Below are 24,546 nucleotides of genomic sequence, written 5' to 3'. Positions count from 1 at the left end.
TGTTAGCCATCTGGATGTCTTCTTTGAAAAAGTGTCTATTCATGTTTTATGCCCATTTGTTCACTTGATTATTTGTTTTTTGGGGTGTTGAGTTTGAAAAGTCCTTTATAGATTTTGGATACTAACCCTTTAACTGATATGTCATTTGCAAATATCATCTCCCATTCTGTTGGTTGCCTTTAGTTTTGCTGATTGTTTACTGTGCTTTTTATTGTTTACTGTGTTTATTGTTTATTGTGTAACTTTTTACCTTGATGAGGCCCCAATAGTTCATTTTGCTTTTGTTTCTTGCCTCTGGAGACATATCAACTAAGAACTTGCTGCGGTCGAGGTCAAAGAGGTTGTTGCCTGTTTTCTCTTCTAGGATTTTGATGGCTTCCTGTCTTACATTTAGGTCTTTCATCCATTTTGAGTTTATTTTTTTGTATGGTATAAGAAAGTGGTCCAGGTTCATTCTTCTGCATGTTGCTGTCCAGTTTTCCCAACACCATTTGCTGAAGAGACTGACTTTTTTCCATTGGATATTCTTTCTTGCTTTGTCAAAGATTAGTTGGCCATACATTGGAACATTTCTGGATTCTCTGTTCTGTTCCACTGATCTATGTGTCTGTTTTTGTGCCAGTACTATCCTGTCTTAATGATTACTGCTTTGTAATACAGCTTGGAAGTCCAGAGTTGTGATGCCTCCAGCTTTGGTTTTCTTTTTCAGGATTGCTTTGGCTATTCAGGCTCTTTTCTGGTTCCATACAAATTTTAGAATCGTTTATTTAGCTCTGTGAAGACTGCTGGTGTTATTTTGATAGAGATTGCATTGAATGTGCTGATTGTTTTGGGTAGTATCGACATTTTAACAATATTTGTTCTTCCAATCCATGAGTATGGAATTTTCTCCACTTTCTTGTGTCTTCTAATTCAGTTTCTTTCATAAGCTTTGTATAGATTTCAGTTTATAGATTTTCACCTCTTTTGTTAGGCTTATTCCTAGGTATTTTATGGTGGTTGGTGCAATTTTAAATGGAATCAATTCCTTGATTTCTCTTTCTGTTGCTTTATTATTGGTGTATAGAAATGCAATCAATTTCTGTATGTTGTTTTTATGTCCTTCGACTTTGCTGAATCCATGTATCAGTTCTAGCAGTTTGTTGATGTAGTGGAGTATCATGTCATCTGCGAAGAGTGAAAGTTTGACTTCCTCCTTGCTGAATTGGATGCCTTTTATTTTTTTTAATTTATTTTTATTTATTATTATTATTATCATTATTATTATTGTTACTATTTTTTTTTTGTCTGATTGCTGAGGCTAGGACTTCCAACACTATGTTGATTAACAGTGGTGAGAGTGGGCATCACTGTCTTGTTCTTGGCTTTAGAGGGAAAGCTCAGTTTTTTCCCAATGAGGATGATATTAGTTGTGAATTTTTCATACATGGCCTTCATGATTTTGAAGTATGTTCCTTCTCTCCCTACTTTCTTGAGGGTTTTTATAAAGAAAGAATGCTGTATTTTGTCATGCTTTCTCTGCATCTGTTGAGAGTATCATGAGGTTCTTATCCTTTCTTTTTTTAATGTGATGTATCACATTGATTGATTTGCAGATATTGAACCAGCCCTGCATCCCAGGAATAAATCCCATTTAATTGTGGTGAATAATTCTTTTAATGTATTGTTGGATCCCATTTGCTAGTATCTTGTTAAGAATTTTTGCATCCATGTTCATCAGGGAAATTGGTCTGTAGTTCACCTTTTTTGTAGGGTCTTTGGTTTTGGAATCAAGGTAATGCTGGACTCGTAGAATCAGTTTGGAAGTTTTCCTTCCGTTTATATTTTTTGGAACAACCTCAAAAGAGTAGGTGTTAACTCTTCTTTGAATGTTTGGTAGAATTCCCCTGAAAAGTCATCTGGCCCTGGACTGTTGTTTGTTGGGAGATTTTTGATTACTGATGCAATTTCTTTACTGGTTATGGGTCTGTTCAAATTTTTTATTTCTTTCTGTTTCAGTTTCGGTAGTTTATATGTTTCTAGGAATTTGTTAATTTCTTCCAGATTGTCATTTCTTCCAGATTTGTTCATTTCTTCTAGAATTTTTCAGTGTATAATTGTTCATAGTATTCTCTTATTGTTTGTTTTTCTGCAGGGTTTGTTGTGATCTCCTCTTTCTTTCGTGATTTTATTTATTTGGGTACTTTTTTTTTTTATCAGTCTGACTGGGGGTTTATCAATTTTATTAATTCTTTCAAAGAACCAACTCCTGGTTTCATTGTTCTGTTGTTTTAATATCTGTATCATTGATTTCTGCTCTGAGGTCTATTATTTTCCTTCTTGTGCTGGTTTTGGGCTTTATTTGCTGGGTTTTTTTTCCCCCCAGCTGTTTTAGGTATAAGGTTAGGTTGTGAATTTGAGACCTTTCTTGCTTCTTCAGGAAGACCTGGATTGCTATATACTTCCCTCTTATGACTGCTTTTGCTGCATCCCAGAAGTTTTAGATTGTCGTGTGTTCATTTTCATTGGCTTCCATGTACTTTTTAATTTCCTCTTTAGTTTCTTGGTTAACCCATTCGTTCTTTAGTAGGATGTTCTTTAATCTCCAAGTATTCATGGTCTTTCTTGTGGTTGATTTCCAGTTTCATAACATTATGGTCTCAAAATATGCAAGGTATGATCTTGATCTTTTTGTACTTGTTGAGCATTGATTTATAACCTAGTATGTGATCTATTCTGGAGAATGTTTCATGTGCACTCAAGAAAAATGTGTGTTCTGCTGCTTTAGGATGAAATGTTCTGAATATATCTGTTAAGTTCATCTGGTCCAGTGTGTCATTCAAAGCCATTCTTTCCTTGTTGATTTTCTGCTTACATGATCTGTCCATTGTTGTAAGTGGGGTGTTGAAGTCCCCTACTATTATGGTATTATTATCAATGAGTTTTTTTATGTTTGTGATTAATTGACTTACATATTTGGGTTCTTTCATGTTGGAGGCCTAAATAACTTACAATTGTTAGATCTTTTTGGTGGATAGACCTCTTAATTATGATAGAATGCCCTTCTTCATCTCTTGTTGCAGTCTTTATTTTAAAATTTAGATTGTCTGATGTAATCCGGCTTTCTTTTGATGACCATTGTCATGATAGATGGTTCTCCATCCCCTTACTTTCAATCTGCTGGTGTCTTTAGGTGTCCTAGTTCCTTTCCATTTCCATACAATTTCCTGATCAGCTTGTCAATTTCTGCAAAAAAGCCAGCTGAGAATTTAATAGGGATTGAATTTTATTTACAGATCAAGTTGAGTATTGTCATCTTAACAGTATTAAGCCTTCCTGTCCATGTCTTTCTATTTATTTAGCTTTTGAATCTTTTTCAATATTGTCTTGTGGTTTTCAAAGTACTAGTTTTGCATTTTTGTAAAATGTATTACTGAGTATTTTATTCTTTGTGAAGGTGTTGTATACAAGTGTCCTTTAAACTTTTAAAAGATTTTTGCATGGATATACCTAATATACATGTCTATATACCCAATAGGTATATAGACTATGTCTCTATACCCAATAGGTTATATAGACTATGTATCTATACTTTACCCCTTGTATTTCTTCTCTTCTATTTTAATTCCAGTGTTCCACTGATACCATGAAACATTCAGAAAACATTCAGAATTTATGTGATTTCTTTCAGCAGTCATATGATATGTTTATTTTGTGAGATATGTATGACAAGCATTGGTTGTATAGAGTTGGTTAAACATCTTGTGTTTTCAAAGAGGAGATGTAAATATGATATCTAAGATTTAACACAGTGAATATTAGAATTATGTATCAGAAGCATTGTAGAGGATCAGGGAGACTATTTTAGATTGACCTTGAAATATTGGTAAGGGTTTAGCAAACTTGGAAAGACTTTCTATTTAGTCAAAATAAGATAAATCATGAAGGAATAAAAGTTCTTGACAGTTCATAAAAGGTGAATGGGCTTATATAGTTAGTATCAAATGAAGGAAATGATTGAGAGTGAAGTAGGAAATACAGAATAGTTGTGACAGGTTTTAATAAAATGGTAAGGATTTTGTGGGCACTGGAGATTTCTGAGTAGTGGAGTATCATGGAAGATTTTTTTAAATCTGGGATGATGTTGATTAGATCTGTATTTTAGCAGGTGTTTGCTGAGAGTGGATTGTAGTGGAGAGGTAATCGGAGCTGAGTAACCAGTTAGAAGTCTGTTAAATATCCAGGGAGAGAAGATGAATTTTTAAAAAAATTTTTTTAATGTTTCTTTTTTTTTTTTTTTTTTAATTTTTTTTTTCAACGTTTATTTATTTTTGGGACAGAGAGAGACAGAGCATGAACGGGGGAGGGGCAGAGAGAGAGGGAGACACAGAATCGGAAACAGGCTCCAGGCTCTGAGCCATCAGCCCAGAGCCCGACGCGGGGCTCGAACTCACGGACCGCAAGATCGTGACCTGGCTGAAGTCGGACGCTTAACCGACTGCGCCACCCAGGCGCCCCAATGTTTCTTTTTTTTAAAACAGGATTTTTCTTTATTAAAAAAAAAAAGTTTATGTTTATTTTTGAGAGAGAGAGAGACAGAGAGACAGAACATGAGTGGGGTTGGGGCAGAAATAGAGGGAGACACAGAATCTGAAGCAGGCTGCAGACCACAGCTGTCAGCATAGAAGCTGAGCCATGAACCATGAGATCATGACCTGAGCCGAAATCAGATGCTTAACCAACTGAGCCACCCAGGCACCCTGAGAAGGTGAATGTCTTAACTGGGAAAACCACAGGCTCTGAGATGAATAGTTGACTTTGGATTCTAACAGAAAGATTTTGACTCTTTGATTTAGGAAGTAGGTTAGGGAAGGGGAAGGGTTCAAAATAACTTGAGTTTTCTCATTTGGTTTGTTGGATGATTGGTAATCTCTTTCCTGTCCTTGTTTTGTTGTTGTTTTGTTATTTTAATTGTATTAAATAAATTATGTAGGCATGATTGATTGCCTCATTGGCTATGAGATTGAACTCAATCTCAGGCCTCATTCCCCTTTTCTAGAAGAGGCCAAGCTGATGATGGCTCAAAACCCCAACCCTCTAATCACATGGTTGCCCTTTCTGGTTAGGCTTTGATAGTGAGATGTCATGAATATTACATACATATGATATTGAAGGCTCATGAATAACAAAGATACTTCTTGGATTTTGAGTCTCCCAGAAATTAGGGACAAAGGTCAGTAACATTTTTTATTATACAACATAACCCAGACACCTATAAGTCTTCTGCCATCTACCTCCACATTTCCAGATTCTGTGTCTAATCTGCCATTATCTTGATAATCAATTTTAGATAAAATGTATAATTCCATTTCTCTCTTTATTCACCTCTCCTACTCCCAAACACACATCTGCCTATTTGCAGCCTTATTGCTACCTTTGGTTAAACCAGTGTCAGTTCCTGCATTAAAAGTACAATATAAATCTTGTTTTCTTTTGCCTCTTTTGAAAGTTTCAAGAGTTTTTACTCTTGGATTGATTCCTTTTCATGACATCCTATTCTTTAAGATAAAAATTTTCTCCCTCTGCAGATACTAATTTGGGGTCAAAGCTTACAATACTTTTAAAGGCTTTATTTTTCTTTTTCTTCTGTGTTTGTTAGCTAAAAATGCCATAACAGAGTCCAGTAGATTGGGTAGTTAAAAAGTTGAAACAATAGAAATTTATTTTCTCATGATTCTGGAGGCTGCAGGTTAAAGGGGTCAGCAGGGTTGGTTTCATCTGAAGCCTCTCTCCTTGTCTTATAGCTAGTTGACCTCTCCCTGTGTCCTTAAATGGTCTTCTTGCATGTGTGTCTGTGTCCTAATTTCATCTTCTTATAAGGACACCAGTCATATTGGATTAGATCCCATCTATATAAACTCATTTTACCTTTATAGCATGCTATTTTTTAGGGGACACAGTTTAGTGTATTACATTTGCCTTATCTCTGTTTTCTGTGGATTTTTTTGTTTATCTGACTTCCATCTCTCTCTTACATATTTTCCTTGACCGTCTTATAGTCTTTGGCTGTCCTTGTATATTTTAGAGTCTGGAAATAGCTGGTTTGTTTAGTTTGTATATGGGCAGAGTTTGTAAGTGGATTTTCTATTGGGCAATACGACTGCAAATAGCCCTTCTTTTTGGGGGAGAAGACCCTTACATGTCAAGATCTTTGGTCTTTTTCCCCTTTAATTTCCCCAGAGAATAATATTCAACTTATTGCAGGGTGAGCTTTCACACCTTGCTGATAGAGGTATAAGAGCAGAGAAGGAAGAGGCCTGAATATTCTCACAGTTAGGTGTGCAGGTTGACACTTAATCACCCTTACTGTGCCTGGTATTCCTGATTACAGGTCCTCTTCAGCTTGGCTCTTCAGAGACTAAACTTCTAATCTCCTGAAGACTGCAAGGTTGAAGGCAGATGCCAGGGTGTCTTAACTTCTCAGTATGTGAAGATATAGAAAACCTGCAATTTCTTGCTATTTTGCTCTGAACCTCCCCTTCATGTTCTGGGGCATCTGAAGCCTTGAGCAATTGAGGAGTTCTTCGGGAGTGTATTAGTGAAGTTTTATTATGTATTGGTTGCCTACCATATGCTAGGTACTGTGCTAGGATTATCCTATGTAACTTTAATTGTAATCTTTGAAAGGTTCTACTATGAGGTTCATTTTACATATATGAAAACAGAGGGTTTAGAACAGAATTAGTAAATTGGAGCACCAGGCTGTGAAAACAAGTGTATTTGACCTCAGAAACTGCACTTTTACCGACTCTGCTACACTCAGAACAGTTGGCAAATTCATGCTTTTGCCAGTAGGTCTACATTCTAGGTTTTGTAAAAATGTCAATATATTGATTTGATCACATTGAAAAAGAGTTGTTATACTAAGTATAATACAAAAATAAAGTGAAGTCCAGTACACCTATGGGAATACAGATGTATTTTACTATTTGTGAACATGATAATCAGAACATTTTCCTTTAACAACTTTGAGAGTAGAACAATTTCCAGCATATTTTGAGGGTTCTGCAGGTATAAGCATAGAACTAAATGGTGACATTAGGTTCTGTCATTTTATTGAAAGTTCTAGAACCAAGGGCTTAGTTGTCTATTATTTTTCTGACATTTCCCTCACAGTACTAGGTACAGTGTCCTGGGTAAATTTAATGTTCATGAGATGTTGGCAGATAAGCTAAATGACAACTAAGAAATTCAGAACTATATGTTTAAGAATTGTTTTTATGTTTTGGTACTTAGTGTCTAGCATTCTTGTATTTTTAGTCAACGCTTATTTCAGTTGTCACTTAATCCTTTTCTTTTCTTTCTAACAGATTACTTCTGTAACTAGATCTCCAATTTGCTCAACAAAGCAGAATGTCCCGATTGCGACAACCCCCCCTTGTGACAGGCATCTCTCCAAACGAAGGAATACCATGGACAAAGGTCATAATTAGAGGAGAAAACCTTGGGACTGGCCCAACTGACCTCATTGGTAAGAGCAAGAACTGTGCTGTGTTTCCATGGTAAATGCAGTTTTATAGTGGGCAGTTGAGGCAAGATGATATAAAAACAACATTGTGACCTGTACAGAATGAGCTGAATAAAGATTAAAGAATTATTTGGTTTTATGACTTTTCTGTTAAAATCGTTATTTTATCAAATCTTGTCAAAATTGCCTATCACTAAGTCCTTCAGAAAGTTTCCCACAGGTGAGATTTTGCCTCCATTTCCTCAGTTTTGATCTCTCCTGCTTTGATTGCTCAAACAGCCTCCTAGCTATTTTTGCTCTCTTTAGTTTTTCCCTCCATTATACAACTGTTTGTATTCTTTCTCTAGTGCTTGTGAATTATGCCCCTTCTGTTTCTTATTGCCCTTCAAATCAAATCTAAACTCTCTCTCCTTGGTACCACACTATCAGTTTGATCTCTATAGTTAAGAGTCTGTTTCTTAGTTTGCCTTTCCCTTTCCTTTTTTCCCTATGCCCATTTGTTTTGTTTCTTAAATTACACATGAGTGAAATCACATGGTATTTGTCTTTCTCTGACTGACTTATTTCACTTAGCATAATAGTCTCTAGCTCTATCCATGTCATTGCAAATGGCAAGATTGCATTCTTTTTTATGGCTGAGTGATATTCTGTATATGTATATCTTCTTTATCTACTCATTAGTTGATGGACATTTGAGCTGTTTCCATAAGTTAGTTATTGTAGATGCTGCTGCTGTAAACATTGGGGGCCATCCCTTGGCTTGTCTTAATCTCCTCTAGAACTTAAAAAACAATGCTCTGGGCTGCTATGTCTCAGTCTAAAGATGGAGCCTAATCATCTTTTTGAAAATGCAAATAAGTGTCATGTACAGCCAGGGTAGAGAGCTAATTATAAATATAATTGTATGGTCAGTTAGGATTATTTTCCTGTGAACTCTGAAGTGCATTCAGAGTAGAGGTGCATTCAGAATGAGGAAGGGAGAGGCTTCAGTATATGCTACTGTGCATGTATATGCCAGTTTCCCATATAAACTTTTCTGGATTCAGACATTCTCTTGACTCTTCTTAATTTATGAGGGACCTATTGGTAAAATACTGGAGATTATGAGTTGGAACTTGTTTTTCTTGAATTATTGGTGCAGGTTGACAGATTGTTTTTTGGCCATCTGGAAAACTCTTGGAAAAGAGAAAGTAAATTGGAGCTCAGCACTATATTTAATAACTGATTTTTGTACTTCCCAGCTAATTCTTTTCACTAGTGTTATTTAAATGTCTTATTTTATATTTTTCTCTAGCCATGGTTTTTGTTTCTCCAGTAAACAATATTTAAATTATTATTCTTATGAAGATAGTCTTATTTAACTTTTGTCTTGGTTTTTTGATGTAGCTCATTTTAGTTTTTTCTTCATCCAAAGTAGAATAGTCCCTAGAATGCAGGCAAATAAACCATACAGATGGAGGTTATGTCCTACATTTTAACTGGAAGCTCCCAACATGACAGTTACTAGTCTATGTAAATTTTAATCTTGCTTTAGCTTCAGGCAGTGCTGTTCTTATTTGACTAAGTGTGTATACTTTTATAAACCTCACTAGTTCAGCTTTCAACCTGCCTATGTATTGCCAAGAAACCATTTTATAAAAAAAGCAAACTTAACCTGCTAAATAATTTGAGTGTTTTTAGCTCAGATGAAGTCTACACTAGCCAAGTAAAACATTATAAAAGCAGTTTATTTGAAATTCTACAAGTTACTTAAAAAAAAGATATTATATTGTATGAAGCAGATTTCTTAGCTTGCAGTGACTTATTAAAAATGTTCTTAAGAAATTAAGAAATCTTTCTTACTATCTTATTTAACTTTTATGACATTTAAAATGATCTATTCAAATCTATATTTAAAATTAAATGAGGATTATTAATTTTTTTTTTAGTTAAAATGCAGAGCAGATATTAAATCAGAGAAAACTTTATAGCAGCTACAACTAGATGAATAAACTTATTCTGGGTAGTTTTTTTCCAACTTGTGCTTTCATGGATATCATTCATATTTGTTCATCTGAACATGTTTTTAGGCTTCCTGTCAGTATATTGGAAAGCTAATTCCATTTCTTAATTTTTAAAAAAGATTTATTTATTTACTTATTTACTTATTTATTTATTTAGAGTGTGTGAACGTGGGAGTGGGAGAGGGGCAGACAGAGAGGGAGAGAGAGAATCCCAATGTGGGGCTGGACATGGGGCTTGAGTCCAATGTTTAACCCAGGTGCCTCTCTCATTGTTCAGTTGTTTTTTTTTTTTAACTTTTTAAATGTTTATTTTTGAGGGAGAGAGAGAGAGAGAGCATGAGTGGGGGAGGAGCAGAGAGAGAGGGAGACACAGAGTCTGAAGCAGGCTCCAGGCTCTGAGCTGTCAGCACAGTGAGATCATCATCTGAGCCGAAGTTGGACACTTAACTGACTGAGCCACCCAGGCGCCCCTCATTGCTCAGTTTTAATCATAAGGTTGTTCTTTAGCAAGGAACCTATATTAGGAATGACTTTATGTTAAATCCTGACATTTATTGTTGAGTAATTTTCCTTTCTGAAATGAGTTAATATTTAAAATGACAAGAATCTTTTTGATAGTATACACTTTAAAAACATTAACGTATTAACCTAGAGTAATATGAAAATACCCACCATATATAACACTAAAAGTATTCAGTTTATTAATTAAAACTTTTTCCATTCATTTAAAAAATACATAGACTGATTTATGTATGCATAAAAATTATTTGAGCAAATATTCACTGAAGTGTTTCACAGTGCCTATCTTTTCTTTTTTTTCTAAGTTCATTTATTTATTTTGAGAGAGTAAGCAAGCATGGGAGAAGGGGCAGAGAAAGAGGGAGAAAGAGAATCCCAAGCAGGCTTACCGCTGTCAGCACAGAGTCCAATGTGGGGCTCAAGCCCATGAACTGTGAGATCATGACCTGAGCCCAAATCAAGAGTCTGATGCTTAACCCATTGAGCCACCCAAGCTCCCTACTCAGTGCTTATCTTAAAGATGGAGAGGAATTCTAGGGGTGCTTTCAATCTCTTAGATTGCTTACATTTTTCAAAACAAAATTGATTTTCAGGAAAGATATCAAAGATGTTCCCATTTTGAAAAAATAATTTTGAATTATGAATGCATTTAAAAATGTGTAAATGCCATTACACATTTAAAGAAACCAAAAGAAAACTTAGTCCTAAAGAAGCCTTTAAATGCTATTATTAGGATTCCATACATGTATAAATCATATAGCTGTTTTAGGGAAATCTCTAAAATTCATTATTTCAATAAATGCATCTTTGAAATGTAGTTATTTTTCTCAATGGTTAGTACAACATTCCTACTAAATAGTGCTTTCATTTTAACGAAGGATGACTTGACTCCCTTCCTACATTTTTTAAACCAAATTTGGCATTAATTGAGGTGTTCCTGGTATCTGAAAAAAAATTGTATTACCAAACTTGACTGTTGAACAGTATAAAAAGTTAAATAATGAGAAAAGAAAGTGTGAAGTGTCTGGGTCTTTACCACATACAGTTCGGTTTACTTTTTCCATAAATATTTATTACATTGTTCTCTGCTTTGCAGAAATAGAAAATACAAAGAAAATAAGTTAGTAGAAGAGCTGGCAGTATGTCCATATGGTGATATATTGTTGTTCTGTCTGGGGTACATCTTCCTCACTATAATCTTTCAGTGCCTCCATATTTGGCTACTGCCTAAATTATAATAATTTACTTGGTATCGGGCCTGAGATGCCAGGCACGAATTGAGGTTTTGGGAGTGTTGGTTTACTATGAGAACAGAATGTAATATAGTGATAGTATCATTAGGGAAACTCAAAGGCACCATGCACTACCTTTATAGGATGCAGATATTAAAAATGAAATAGTAATCCAGTAATTCCCAAGAACATTAACTACATTCACCTGATTTCAAGCTGTGCCTGGAATAAAATATCCTCCATATATGCAATATATAATTTTAAACACTAGGAAAAGTAAGTGCAGATTATGTTTAGGAAGATGGATAAATATATTTGTTTGTAGGGAATGATATATACATTTCTTTGTACACTGTAGAATTTTATATCAGCAACTTTGATTTCTAATAATAGTAATAATTTCCCCTTCTAAAACCTACGAACATAATTTAAGATTCTCATAAGCTGAGTATATGGAATGCCTACACATAATTATTATGGTCATTTTTTTCTAATCCCATTGGTGTTTGAAGAAATTTAAGTATAATCTAAAGAAGTCTTTGATATTAGAGATAAAAGAGTAGACAAAAATCAATAGAGACAGTATGTTTGCAAATAACATTGGGTATATTCAGTAATAGAAATAACTATTGAACAGGAAATGTTATTTCTAGATTTATTTTCTTCATGGAAAAAACCTGGTAAGACTGACAGAAGAATTGTCTTTTTATGTAACAGACATGACTAAGATCTTTGTTCTTTTGAACTTTGTTACATGCATGCTTTTATTTTCAGGTTTGACAATTTGTGGCCATAATTGCCTCCTGACGGCAGAATGGATGTCTGCAAGTAAAATAGTATGCCGAGTGGGACAAGCTAAAAATGACAAAGGAGACATTATTGTCACAACCAAGTCAGGTGGCAGAGGAACCTCAACAGTGTCTTTCAAGCTACTCAAACCTGAAAAAATAGGTATCCATCTTTTATGACTTTTTTCTAAAGAGGAAAATGAAAATACGTTTTGTCTTTTAAAATGTATAACTGGTAGATTTGTATAAAACGTTCCTATTTTCACATCTTATTAACTTAGATTATATTTATTTTGACAGGAATGGGATATTGGTTAAAATTTGCATTACTTTTGGAAACGCAGTTTAGTGAGCTAACAGTAAAATCTAAGGAGGATGGTCATGAGAGAATTATTATCCTAAATTCTTTATAAAATCTGTTTATTTAACATTTTGCTTTGCCAATTTTAGTTCCTTGATCTTGAACACAGTAATTGCATTTCTTTGTATTATGCAGTTGAGATTTGAGGTAAAATATTCTCCTGATGTGGCCAAATTAGCAATCATATTATCTAAATAATGTTCTTGTTTCCTTCTTTTTCTCTATCCTTTGAGGCCAGTACACAATGTTGCCTGGCCAGAATGTGCCTTTAGCCCTCCAAACTAGAAATAATCTCTCTTTTTTGTATCCTATAGCACTTTATATGTTACTTTTTATACACTTAACACTTGCTTCCTCAAATTGGTCTGAGGAGTCACTCTGAATACAAATCTGCGCTCTAGCACTACAAGCTGTGGAACTTGAATGCTTAGGTTTTTTTGTGGGTAAAAGTGGAACAACAGTATTACCTACCTCACAGGATTAAATGAGTTAGAGCATGTATTGTATAGTGCTTAGTATAGACCCTTACCCTAAGTAAGTGTTTAATTAATTTATCATTTTAAATTATTCTTCTCATAGTTATTTCTGTGTATGGCCATCTCGCCTACTAAAATTAGGATAGTGTCAGATTCATCTTTCTGGTCTTGCAATGTCTTGTACATGGTCTGTACTTGATAAACATTTGTTTAAAGTAGGGCTTTAAGCTTAATCAAGCTTAATTAAGCTTAAGGCTTAATTAAGCCCAGGTCACATATCTCTCTTAAACTGAAAAGTAAATAATTTTGCAAATTGTTTTTGTTCTCTATCATAAAACATAGAGCTTTTCTACAGCATTATCTTCCTTATATTCCTGGATTTTTTTTCCATAAATAAAAACTTAGATAAGGAATTTAAGGGAGAATTAAAAAATATATATATATATATATATACACACACACATATACATATATACACACATTTATACATGTATATACACACATCTGCACACACATATGTGTCTGCATACGTTGTACATATATAATATTCCTGTTTTTATTTACTCATTTTTATTTAACATCAAAAATTAAAAATTAAAGCAGGAACTTGTTATCAGTTTTCTGGAGGAACTTAAAACATCTTGGCAGAATCCAGCAATGTCTTATATTTATACAACAGATAAAGACAACTTAATCGAAAGTTTTAACTTTATTCTAAAACATCCTGCCCAGGACCTGGCACAGTATAGGTTCAATAAAGGCTTATCAGACTGAACTCAGGAGTATCTAGACTTGAGCATAACCTCTAACAAAGCCTCTTGTTGCATTCTGTCAGAACTGTGGGTACTAATAGAATTAGTTGGTTCACAAAGGTTCATACAGCTAGAAGTTGTACCTTCTATGGGTCAAATACCTTCCATGAAGCCTTCACAGCCTCAAGCTACCCATTGGCCCTTTGCCCATTTTCTGTTTCAACCCACATTCAGAAGTGGTAAGCCTGTTAGTCCTATGCCAAAGTGAATGTCAAGAATCTGGTCACATAAAAGAGTACCATTTTCAGAGATTATATTTTGTTCACAGTGTCTGTCCATTTTTTCCTGAATATCCTAGTCATTTCCATTACTCAAGCCATGCATTTCTTGGAAAGTGTTTGACTGATATCTTTATATAAAGAATTGTTGGATATTTTTTTGAATTAGCCAACTTAATTATACTGTTTATTTTTTATAAAATACATTTGTTTGAGCAGAACTTTTTCTCAGAGGCTTAGCTTGTCTTCTCTGTTGAATAATGTACAATGTAACCATGAAGCAAGAGATACTATTTTTGCCATTTGATAGATTTTTAGTGTTTTTAATCAAGCCACAAGCCATTAAAAAAAGAAAACACCCAAAAAACAAACAGAGCTTTTGTGCTGTCAAATCTCTTAAAAATTACCTTAGTGTGCATTTTGTTTTAGGTCTTTAAAAAGTGAAGCAATAGTGAAAGACTTAGCCTGTATCTTATTAAGGATGTGCTCCTCATTTTGGTAGGTATTTTGGATCAGTCTGCTGTGTGGGTTGATGAAATGAATTATTATGATATGCGTACTGACAGGAATAAAGGAATTCCTCCCTTGTCTCTGCGTCCTGCTAATCCACTTGGCATTGACATTGAAAAGTGAGTACCATCTTGCCTTCAGTTTTCTTTATTGCTGAAAACTTTTATATACTTAAGAGTGAAGAGAGTGACACTCCAGAAATATCCAGGCAAGCACAGTTGAAGACATCTCTGTTGTTGGGAGACAAGTTGTATTTCTGAAGCCTTGTCAGGTTTGCTGCTTGTGAGTGTTCCAGTTAGTTAAAACTTTTGGTGAAAACTACCTACCTCTTTTAGTTTTTTGAATTTACACTTTGTGAAGAAGAAAAGTATCTTGAAATATTTAATAACTAATACTTTTAATGATAGGAGAATGCGTTATCTCGGGTTTGTGAGTTTAAATATTTAGATGGTACTTGAAATCAAAATAGAATTTTCTGGGGCGCCTAGGTGGCTCAGTTGGTTGAGCCTCGGACTTTGGCTCTTGGCTTGTGAATTTGAGGCCGCGTGGGGCTCTGTGCTGACAGCTCAGAGCCTGGAGCCTGCTTTGGATTCTGTCTCCCTCTGTCTCTGCCCCTGCCCCACTCATGCTCTGTCTCTCTCTTTCTCTATAAAAAATAAATAAACATTAATTTTTTTTTTTCAAAACAGAATTTTCCAAGCGCTTGATGTTTTGGGGAAATATTTTAGAATAATTAGGCCCAGTGTAGTTTTTTATTTTGTTTACGATCTCTGCCTGTAAGTCGTACTTAATCCAGACTTACTTTATCAGTATTGTGACAGGTAAATGATATTTTTCAAGATGTTACCGAATCTGTAATTTTCTATTCTTAATTGCTAGGACAATGTTTAGTAACTTTTATAATTAGTACCTTTATCCTTACATCTTACTTAATCAATTCATCTAACACATCAATCGTGTCTAATTTATTTTCTAGCCTTGATGGTTCTGCTCATGAAGTTATATACTGAGTGTTGCTCTGTAAACACTGAGGGTGACAAGTTAGTTCTAGTAACACTTTAACCATAGCTTTAAGTTTTTCTAAGAATGGGGAAAATTCTCTGCTTAATCTTTATATATTTAACCTTCAAGCCTACACTTGAAGACCATTAGTAATTCAAATAGTAAGCTGCTTTTTCACCTAGTGAGGTTTTTACCTCTGGCTAAGAGGAAGGGAGCAAGTGTTTGTCTTGGAATTTACGATGTGTTGAGAAGTCCTCGGGTTTAGCAGCTTTTAGTGAGCTTGGACTGTCCTAGGTCACATCTTTGAAGCTCTTTGGCAGTATGGGTCATTCTGGAGCTGTTTTAAGGATTTCAGTGCTCTATAAAGAGTTTGAGGATCAAGAAAGTCTAGAAAAGAATGGTAATTACTAGCTATTTAGTTGAGCAGTTTCAAGCATGAATAGACTTGCAGTTGATACTAAGCCTTTTAATAGGCTGGTTCAATACCCTTGAAAGCCAGCTTCTTTCCAAGTCCTGCCACAAAAGAAGTGTAGAGCAGGAGGTCCTATATGATTGTTCTTTCATGAGGAAAATACAGTTTAGGAGTATTGTATGAATTTTGTATGAGATTGAGACAAAACTTTCAAAGTTAGGATTAAATTGAATGTTTACTATCATAAAATAGATTTTCTTAATTTTCAGTTTGGCATATAACCCACCCCTTCTATGACTTTTTTACCTTCCTAGGCCCTTCCACCTTTTGACCGCCTTTATTATTCCTGTTATTGCTGCTACCCACAAAGGAGTTAGGCTTGAAATCTCTCTAATAGCACTTTTTCATAATACGGGTCAGGATTATTCTTTACTAACATTGGTAACAGTAGCCAGGAATAATGGCACTTAAAGTTCTTGGCTCTTTAAAAGTTCTTTTTTTCTTTTCTGAGAGGTAATCTAATTTAGTCTAGAGCCAAACTCAGTTTGAATCATAGCTCTACTGCTTACTAGCAGTATGACTTAACTACTCTGACTCAGTTTCCTTAGGTAGAACATGCCGTACCTGTGTCATGGGGTGGTTGTGAAGATTCAGTGAGTGAGTGCTTTAGAAGAGTGTCTGTCATAGCAAGTGCTTAAAAAATGTTTGTCATCATTACAAGGATTCAGTGCTCTTGTATAATACACTGTTCCTGGCTTCGCTCCGTCACTTAGGAGGAGAATTTCTTTTTAATGACTATTAAGATTTCGGGGTAATAAATTGTATTAAAATCTTAAAATAGCATTATGTACATTAACTTAAGAAGTGTTTAAATGGGGATAAAATTAACAGTAGTATTTCTTTCAAGCTCTTACTTAAGTTTCAAATAATAATTTGCTCAGCCATGGGATAATTAAAGAGTAGCCTTTTGAAAAGGTAAAATCATGACTGTCCTACAAATATAAAGTGAACACATTTTAAGAGCATTATTTCATTCATTAATTAATGGGAAATCTAGTAAAATGTTAAAACCAGTTCAGGGGGAATTCCAGAGGGTAGACATAATAGGCAATGAGGAATGCTAACAGATGCAGATGGGGCACTTATACTGCATGGTAATTAGTTACATCTTTACCTGATAGGTATTCCTGGTTGCCGTCAGCCCTCTACAGTTTAACTTCTGTGTTTCTAACAGAGTTGCAAAATAGGGACAAAGGCATAGATCCCTATAAGAATCAGAAAATACTGGGAAGGTCCTCCAGACAGTGAAAGGATACCCAATAATCCTTTTGCTTATTTAAAGTCTTCTGAAAATTTTCCAGTAAAAGAAGGACAGACTAGATATACTAGCAAGCAAGAAAATGAAAGGTGAAAGTAGGAAGAGTTATAGACAACAAGAGAAGAGAATGTTTTTGGCTAGACATGCTTTTTCAGGTTCCTTTTTTATTTTTTAAAGGTACTGCCAGGAAAACCGCATTTATTTTATTGAATTCTCTGACCTCAGATAGAAATCTTATTTTAGAAAAAGAGAAAAGGAAAGGAAAAGCAGATGTTAAAATATTGATGGATTTTATTTCCCTGACTCAATATTTTTCAGATAAAAGTTTTGCTGTCTGTAGAGAAGGATGTACTTTCAGGTTAGAATCCCTAAGAGCATTTCCTTACTGGTTTTTATTTCTGTATATTAATGTCATTTGGGGGATTCTTTTATTTAAAAGGTTGGAAGAGGATCTACTTTTAATTTTTTAAAAAACTTCGTTAGAGAATGAACACCAGGGTTTTAATTATTACCTGCTTGTTGAAATATATTAATTGAGAAGGTTTGAAGAATTATGTTATAAAATACTGTGGTCCTGATGAATTATCAGATTAAAGTGGTCAGGTCACTTTGGAAGATGAATCAGTTGTTGGTAATTGCATTGTGAATGTTTATGAAATTCTCTTCAGCTGACAGTCAAATGTGCAACGTGGAACAGTGGGGTGTCCTGTAGTGTTGTGGCCAGTTCATCTGAATTTGAAAAAGCGAGTGAGAGTAGCAGAATATAGTTTTCTGGTTGCTCTTTGGTGTGAGTCAGAGTTTAATAAACATTTTATTGTTGTGCCCAGCATGCATCCTGTTGTCTTTCAGCTATGGGTTTAACAACTGGCATTTATTGGCTTCATTTGCCTCCTTAAGTCCTTCATATTCCTAAATTTTTTACTGATGTTTTGCACACATGGTGCCTTGATATTTATAAAAATGTTACCAATTGTTTCAAAACAGAGGGGCGCCTGGGTGGCGCAGTCGGTTGAGCATCCGACTTCAGCCAGGTCACGATCTCGCGGTCCGGGAGTTCGAGCCCCGCGTCAGGCTCTGGGCTGATGGCTCGGAGCCTGGAGCCTGTTTCCCATTCTGTGTCTCCCTCTCTCTCTGCCCCTCCCCCGTTCATGCTCTGTCTCTCTCTGTCCCAAAAATAAATAAACGTTGAAAAAAAAAAATTCAAAAAAGATAACTTCACCTTGAACTGAGACTAGGATTTAGTTGTAAAAAGTGTATATTTCTGATTTGTTATATTGATTGTCACAGATGTATGTGTTCGTTGCACAGCTTAAATTGTAATGGAGACAAATCATTTAAATTGAAAGAGAAGGTAAAACAGGTTCATGTTAAGTAAAAGCCCTCACTGGGTTGTATTTCTTAAAATAAATATTTGTCTAATGGAATATTTATAAGTAATGTTTTTGGACATTGTACATATATGGGAGTGAAGACATAAAAATGAAACTTTGCCCTTGTTTTTATATGGTCTACAACTTTTTTGTGAAATAGTTACATAAGAAAGGCTATCTAGAGTAGTCATTTGATGTGCCGTTTACTTGTTTTATTTCCATGTGGATTTTAGGGCATTGCAGATCTGATTTTCTTCTCATCAATTAGGTTTTTCAGTAGAAAGAAAAGGTGACCAGTTTTCCCAGTAGATTTAGAAACCAGGGACAGGTGGAAAAATAATTCTTAGTATGAGTGTAGAAGAGAAAAGCCTTGGATAAATTTGTCTTTTAGAAATTTTATAAAACAGGTTGTGGGCTGTGATACAGTGCCTAAGTTCAGAACCTGTCACGCCCTATCCCCCAAAATAAGAAAGAAAGAAAAAAACAACAACAGCACACATACAACCAAAAACAAGCTCATAATATTTAATACACCAAAGTGAAAATAGTGATGCTAAAAATTGAAAGCCAAAAGAATTGAGTATAATATACACACAACTGAAAAGAACTATATAAGCTTACTTTTACTGTGTTAGCCTCCCTGCCTTTCATCTTTCCATCTGCCAAATCAAGAAAACATGTTCTCTTTAATGCAAACACAGAGTAACACAACTGTAACCAGGCCTCACTCTATGTGAGGTGGTTAGAATTTTTCTCAAAATGATTTTGTTTTGCTTGCTTAAGGGTCATTACTGCAGATTAAGGGTCATTACTGCAGATTGTTCTCATACTTGAAAGCAAATTCTGATATGTTAAAAACATTCCTGTTAGTTTTAAATCTGACCAGTGACTCTGTATACCTGGATCTTCCCATGGCATGGGCTAAATCTTTTCAGAAGATTTAAATCTGAGCTTACACTGCCATCTAATGGAAAGTGTATATTTTAGGGGTGGCAAGAATTGTCAGCTACTGAAATTGTTTTGATTCATGAACTTGCTTAGTAGAATGTGTGTTGCTTTCACTGTCCCAACTATGGTAGTAGATTTAAAGTGTAAATTTAGTTTAAATTACTCAGAATATACCTTGCTTTTACTGACTTGTTAAGCCATCACTTCACTTGGTGGGCCTTATCCTAAAATCTGGTTATTGTGAACAAACATTTAAGTTTTAACTTTCTTACTTTCTCAGCACCATTGACACAGTGCTTCTTCCTCTCCTAATACTGTTATAAAGACCATTAACAATTCTCTGTATTCTAAAACAGCGCTGCCTTCACTCTTCTTAAATTTCTATCTTTCTAGATATGTAGTTGTGGTTTTATTTTATACCTCAGAGTCACCGGTTCTTAATTTGACAATAGAAGTACCAGGTTCAAATCTCAACTATTTACATGCAATGTCTCTGAGGCTGTTTCCTCACTGTAATATGGGAATATGTTGTTATGACAGTATGTTGTTATGACAATCAAATAAAATGATACTTATGAAAATAGTCTGTGAAATACAAAGAACTAAATAAAAAGAATAACAATAACAGCAAATAACATTTTTGAAAATTTATTGTGTGTTAAAACTGCTAAGCCTTTCAAATGCATTATCTATTTTAATTCTCAAAATATTCCTGGGAGGAAGATATTATGATCCTAGTTATCTAGTAACTGGGACCTTAGAGTAAATAGCTTCTCGAAGGTTATACAGACAAATCTAGCAAACTTCCGAGTTTGAACCTAGAGCCTGAGCTCTTAACCACTACTTATTATTATTGCCTCCCACTTATATAATGCTATGAGCCATCTCTGCTTTTTGTAGATATGTTCCCTAGGCATTGTCATTCATTGTGTTTTTTCCAGATCTTCTATTGCATGTTCATTTTGAGGTATTAGGCATATATTTTAGGATCAAATACTGACTCAGGATGCATTCAGCTATAAGTAACAGAAAATGAAAATTAAGCTTAAACAAAAAAAAAATATTTATTTTCTCATAATATACTGAGTCCAGAGATGGTGGACTCCATTGTTGGTTGAGTCAGTGACCTAGTAATGTCACCCAGATGTAAGGAATGTTGGTGTGCTATTCTGTGGCCCTTACTATAACACTTTTTTTCTTTGTAATTGTCAAGTGGCTAAAGCAATTTCTGCTATTCAAGCAATAATAACTTAACACAGTAAGTAATAATATAAAAATCTAATATGGAAGCCATAATACACAATAATTAATAAAACACAATAATGTCTAGAGTCAGAAGGACCCTATTTCTTCTTTATTCTCCTTCTTAAAGTTTGGAGACCTTTCCCAGAAATATTCAAGTAGATCTTCCTGGTTTTGATGGTTTTGACATCACTGGTCAAAACAAGATCACTCAGTAGATAGCAAGGGAAATATGATAACCATGATTTGCTTAGGATAATTGATATTTATGATTGCGCTGGTGTGTGGGATTGTTTGGTCTGAGGGTGGAGAATGCATGTTGGATCACTACCCAAAATTAGACTTAATTGTGTGATTTGGGGCAAATTATTTGACCTCTCTCTTAGAATTTTGTCATTTTTAATATTATAATTTCTTATTCTTATAATTCTGATTCTTAGGGTAGGTCTCAATACTCTTCTTCCTATTTAAATTTATATAGTAACATTGGTAAATGAGTTTTAATGTCTTCAGTACGAAATCACTGTAAAGTAAACTCAGTCTTAGGGGTGATTATGAGGAGATAGTATTTTGACCAAAAGATCCAATACTTTTCAAACTCTGACTCATTTAGGTGCCTGAAGAAGCTATGTGAATGAGAAATAATAGTATAGTATATGAGAAATGAGATACTAGTAGGTAGATTAATGCTTCATATCTCAGCATAGAATTCTCTTGTAGAAGCACATAGCCTGTTCCAAATAGCCAAAGTGCCTCCTTACCACTTATACTAATTCCAAAGCTCCATTTCAAGATCTTCCGTCTCTTCCTCTCACCCTTGCCCTGCCAGTGGCATGATGTGCCTATGATTGAGGAGATGAGGGTGCAAAGCCTGTGGAAGCCTGGCCATGTCCCATGTGCTTTTCTTTATCACCAAGAAACTCCGCTATTAATAATGTGGCCAGGCCCATTTCTGCTCCCTCTTGAGGAGGAGGGCGATATGGAGGTGTCCTGGAGTAGGAGAGTTTCTTAATGGTTTACCTCCTAGAGCCTTACCAGACATGAGTCTTTTATCTTGTGATAAGACAAGTTTATTTATATTTGTCGAAATAACAGTTTAGTACATTGTAAATGACACGTTTCTAAAATGTCAGAATTGGGGGCTCCTGTGTGGCTCAGTCAGTTGAGCGCCCGACTGCGACTCAGGTCATGATCTCGCAGTTCACTATTTTGAGCCCCACATCAGGCTCTATGCTGACAGTGTGGAGCCTGGAGCCTGCTTCGGATCTGTGTCTCCCTCTCTCTCTGCCCCTTCCCCACTCTTGCTCTGTCTCTCCCCCCAAAAATAAAACACCAAAAAATATTGAAGTGTAAGAATTAGATGAATTTTAAATATGGGAAGTTGTAGATAGCTGCATATTTACATTGTTCAGTATCACCAGTTTAAGCATTTTAACTGTTTAGGATGTGACCTTTTTCATATGTGCTATGTGTATCCAAGGTTTTTTTTTGTTTGTTTTTTGTTTTTTTTTTTTTTTTAAATTTTTTTTTTTCAAAGTTTATTTATTTTTGGGATAGAGAGAGAGACAGAGCATGAACGGGGGAGGGCCAGAGAGAGAGGGAGACACAGAATGGGAAACAGGCTCCAGGCTCTGAGCCATCAGCCCAGAGCCTGACGCGGGGCTCGAACTCACGGACTGCGAGATCGTGACCTGGCTGAAGTCGGACGCTTAACCGACTGCGCCACCCAGGCGCCCCTGTTTTTTGTTTTTTTTTTTAACACATCATCAGCTTTATTGAGACATAACTAATAGATAAATTTGTAAGATATTTAAAGTGCACATCTTAATGAGTTTATAAATGTATACATTGTGAAAGGATTTCCACCATCAAGGTAACTGATACATCCAACCCCTCACATATGTTTTCTTTAGCTTTTGCGTGTGTGTGTGTGTGTGTGTGTGTGTGTGTGTGTGTGTGTATGTGTGTGTGCGCATGCGCCTCTCAACATTATTTTGTTTTATTAATTATAAGTGGCTGGTGCAGCCACACTGGAAAACAGTGTGGAGATTCCTCAAAAATTAGAAATAGTACTACCATTATGACCCAGAAATTCTGCTTCTAAGTGTATATCCAAAGAAAATGAAACAGGATATTGAGATATTTACACTCCCATGTTCATTGCAGCATTATTCACGATAGCCAAGGTATGGAAACAACTTAACTTCATTAATGGATGAATGGATGAAGAAGTTGTATATATGTACAGTAGAATATTATTCAACCACAAGAAAGAAGGATATCCTGTCATTTACAACAACATGAATGGACCTTGATTTCATTATACCACACAGAGAAAGACAAATAACAGTTTTTTCTTTCTTTTTTTTTTAAACTATGTTAAGCGTGATTTAATGTCAAGCCCATGGGGACTATGCAGTCTCAGCCATTTCACCAGTACATACAACTGCTGTATTTTTTGGATTTGTGTCTGCATTTTTTTTATCCTTTTTTGATGTTAATCCCTCTTCACACTTCTGCTCTGATTATGGGTAGGGAACCCATGCAACCATAACAAAACTACAGGGCTTGCGTGAAGGGTAAAGTTCAGTTTGCCTTCTCAGAGTCCCCTTTTGCTGCTTTTTTGTTAGCTGTGTCTTTAATCTGTGAGTTTGGAACTGACCCTTGTTAGAAGAGGATTTCACATAGTTGAATACTTGATAAAGAATGTTAATAGTAGGGATTTAGTTGATATCAGATGATTCTGTAGTACTTTTTGATTCTGTTAAGATCATTCAACTTTCTGAACAAGCAAAGTGTTAGGACTACATAGAATACCAGTTTAAGTGTCAAAAAGAAGTAAGGTTGACAAAAAAATGTTAGGCATTTCTCCATGTACTTTTCCTTCACACCATAGACAGACCCCACTAATTCATTATGCTTTTCTTTCCAGTTTAGACATATGATCTTTGACACAACACTCGAGACAGACACTGCCCACCAATTAAGGTAGAACTAGGGAGTATGGACTATGCATATCATAAGGAAGTGTTTTTAGTTACTTAGGTAGGGCTCAGCCCTTTCAACTCAGTCATTATATTCCCCCAAAGTTCTAACTTGGAGTCATGATGTACATTTTATTTATAAATGAGAAAAACTTCCCAAGGTGACAGGATTTTATTACTAAGTAAAGTACCAAACCAGCAAGAAGAATCCAAATCAAAATAAACTTCTAAAAATGCAGAGTTCTCCAGAGTCCTCTCAGAGATTCTGTCTGGTAAAAATGACCAACAAGCTTCTGGAACACATATGCACCCCAAGAAGATTCAGACTATAATCTAACTTTTGGAGCCAGTGAGGAATGCTGTGAGATTGACTTACTCTCTGAATTACTGATTACTGAGGTAATGCCAGCTTGATGTCCATGATTCTCTTAAAGTCTCATTTTATCTTGTCTGTTACTGTAGTGCTAAGCAAGGCTTTTTTCCCCACTAATTAAAAAAGAAAACATTGTGGGGCATGTGGGTGGCTCACTTGGTTAAGCATCTGACTCTTGATTTCAGCTCAGGTCATGACAAGCCGCACATTGGGCTCTGCCCTGACAGCATGGAGCCTGCTTAGGATTCTCTCTATCCCTCTCCTTCTGCCCCCAGCACACCTTCCCCCACTTGTACTCCCCCACCCAGTAAATAAATAAACATTAAAAAAAAAAGAAAGAAAATGTCATAGTGAGAAAGGTAAGTGTAATAGGAAATAAAGTGGGTCTGTTTCTATTGACTGACTTACTGACAAACAGATGTTGGATTCTAGATTAAAGTGTAGGGTTTACAAAGGAAATCATAGAGAACT

At 35.3% G+C, this 24,546-nt stretch overlaps 1 protein-coding gene across 2 annotated transcripts in view; it reads left to right on the top strand.

The window, feature by feature from the left end:
* EXOC2 (exocyst complex component 2) overlaps positions 1-24,546 on the top strand; it is a 280,355-nt gene that overhangs the window by 47,149 nt on the left and 208,660 nt on the right. For both annotated transcript variants that reach the window (XM_047101674.1, XM_047101673.1), the window contains exons 2-4: positions 7,350-7,510; positions 12,036-12,212; positions 14,419-14,545. In XM_047101674.1, coding sequence (XP_046957630.1) covers positions 7,393-7,510; positions 12,036-12,212; positions 14,419-14,545 — 422 coding nt within the window. In that variant the 5' untranslated portion in view covers positions 7,350-7,392. The remainder of the gene's footprint in view (positions 1-7,349; positions 7,511-12,035; positions 12,213-14,418; positions 14,546-24,546) is intronic.

This window comes from Lynx rufus, unplaced genomic scaffold (genome assembly GCF_022079265.1).
Source record: "Lynx rufus isolate CCGP_SWC_20201006 ecotype Redwood Valley unplaced genomic scaffold, mLynRuf1.p SCAF_6, whole genome shotgun sequence".
NCBI lineage: Eukaryota > Metazoa > Chordata > Mammalia > Carnivora > Felidae > Lynx > Lynx rufus.
Note: the sequence above shows the minus strand (reverse complement) of the source record. Positions and strands in the feature narration are given on the sequence as shown.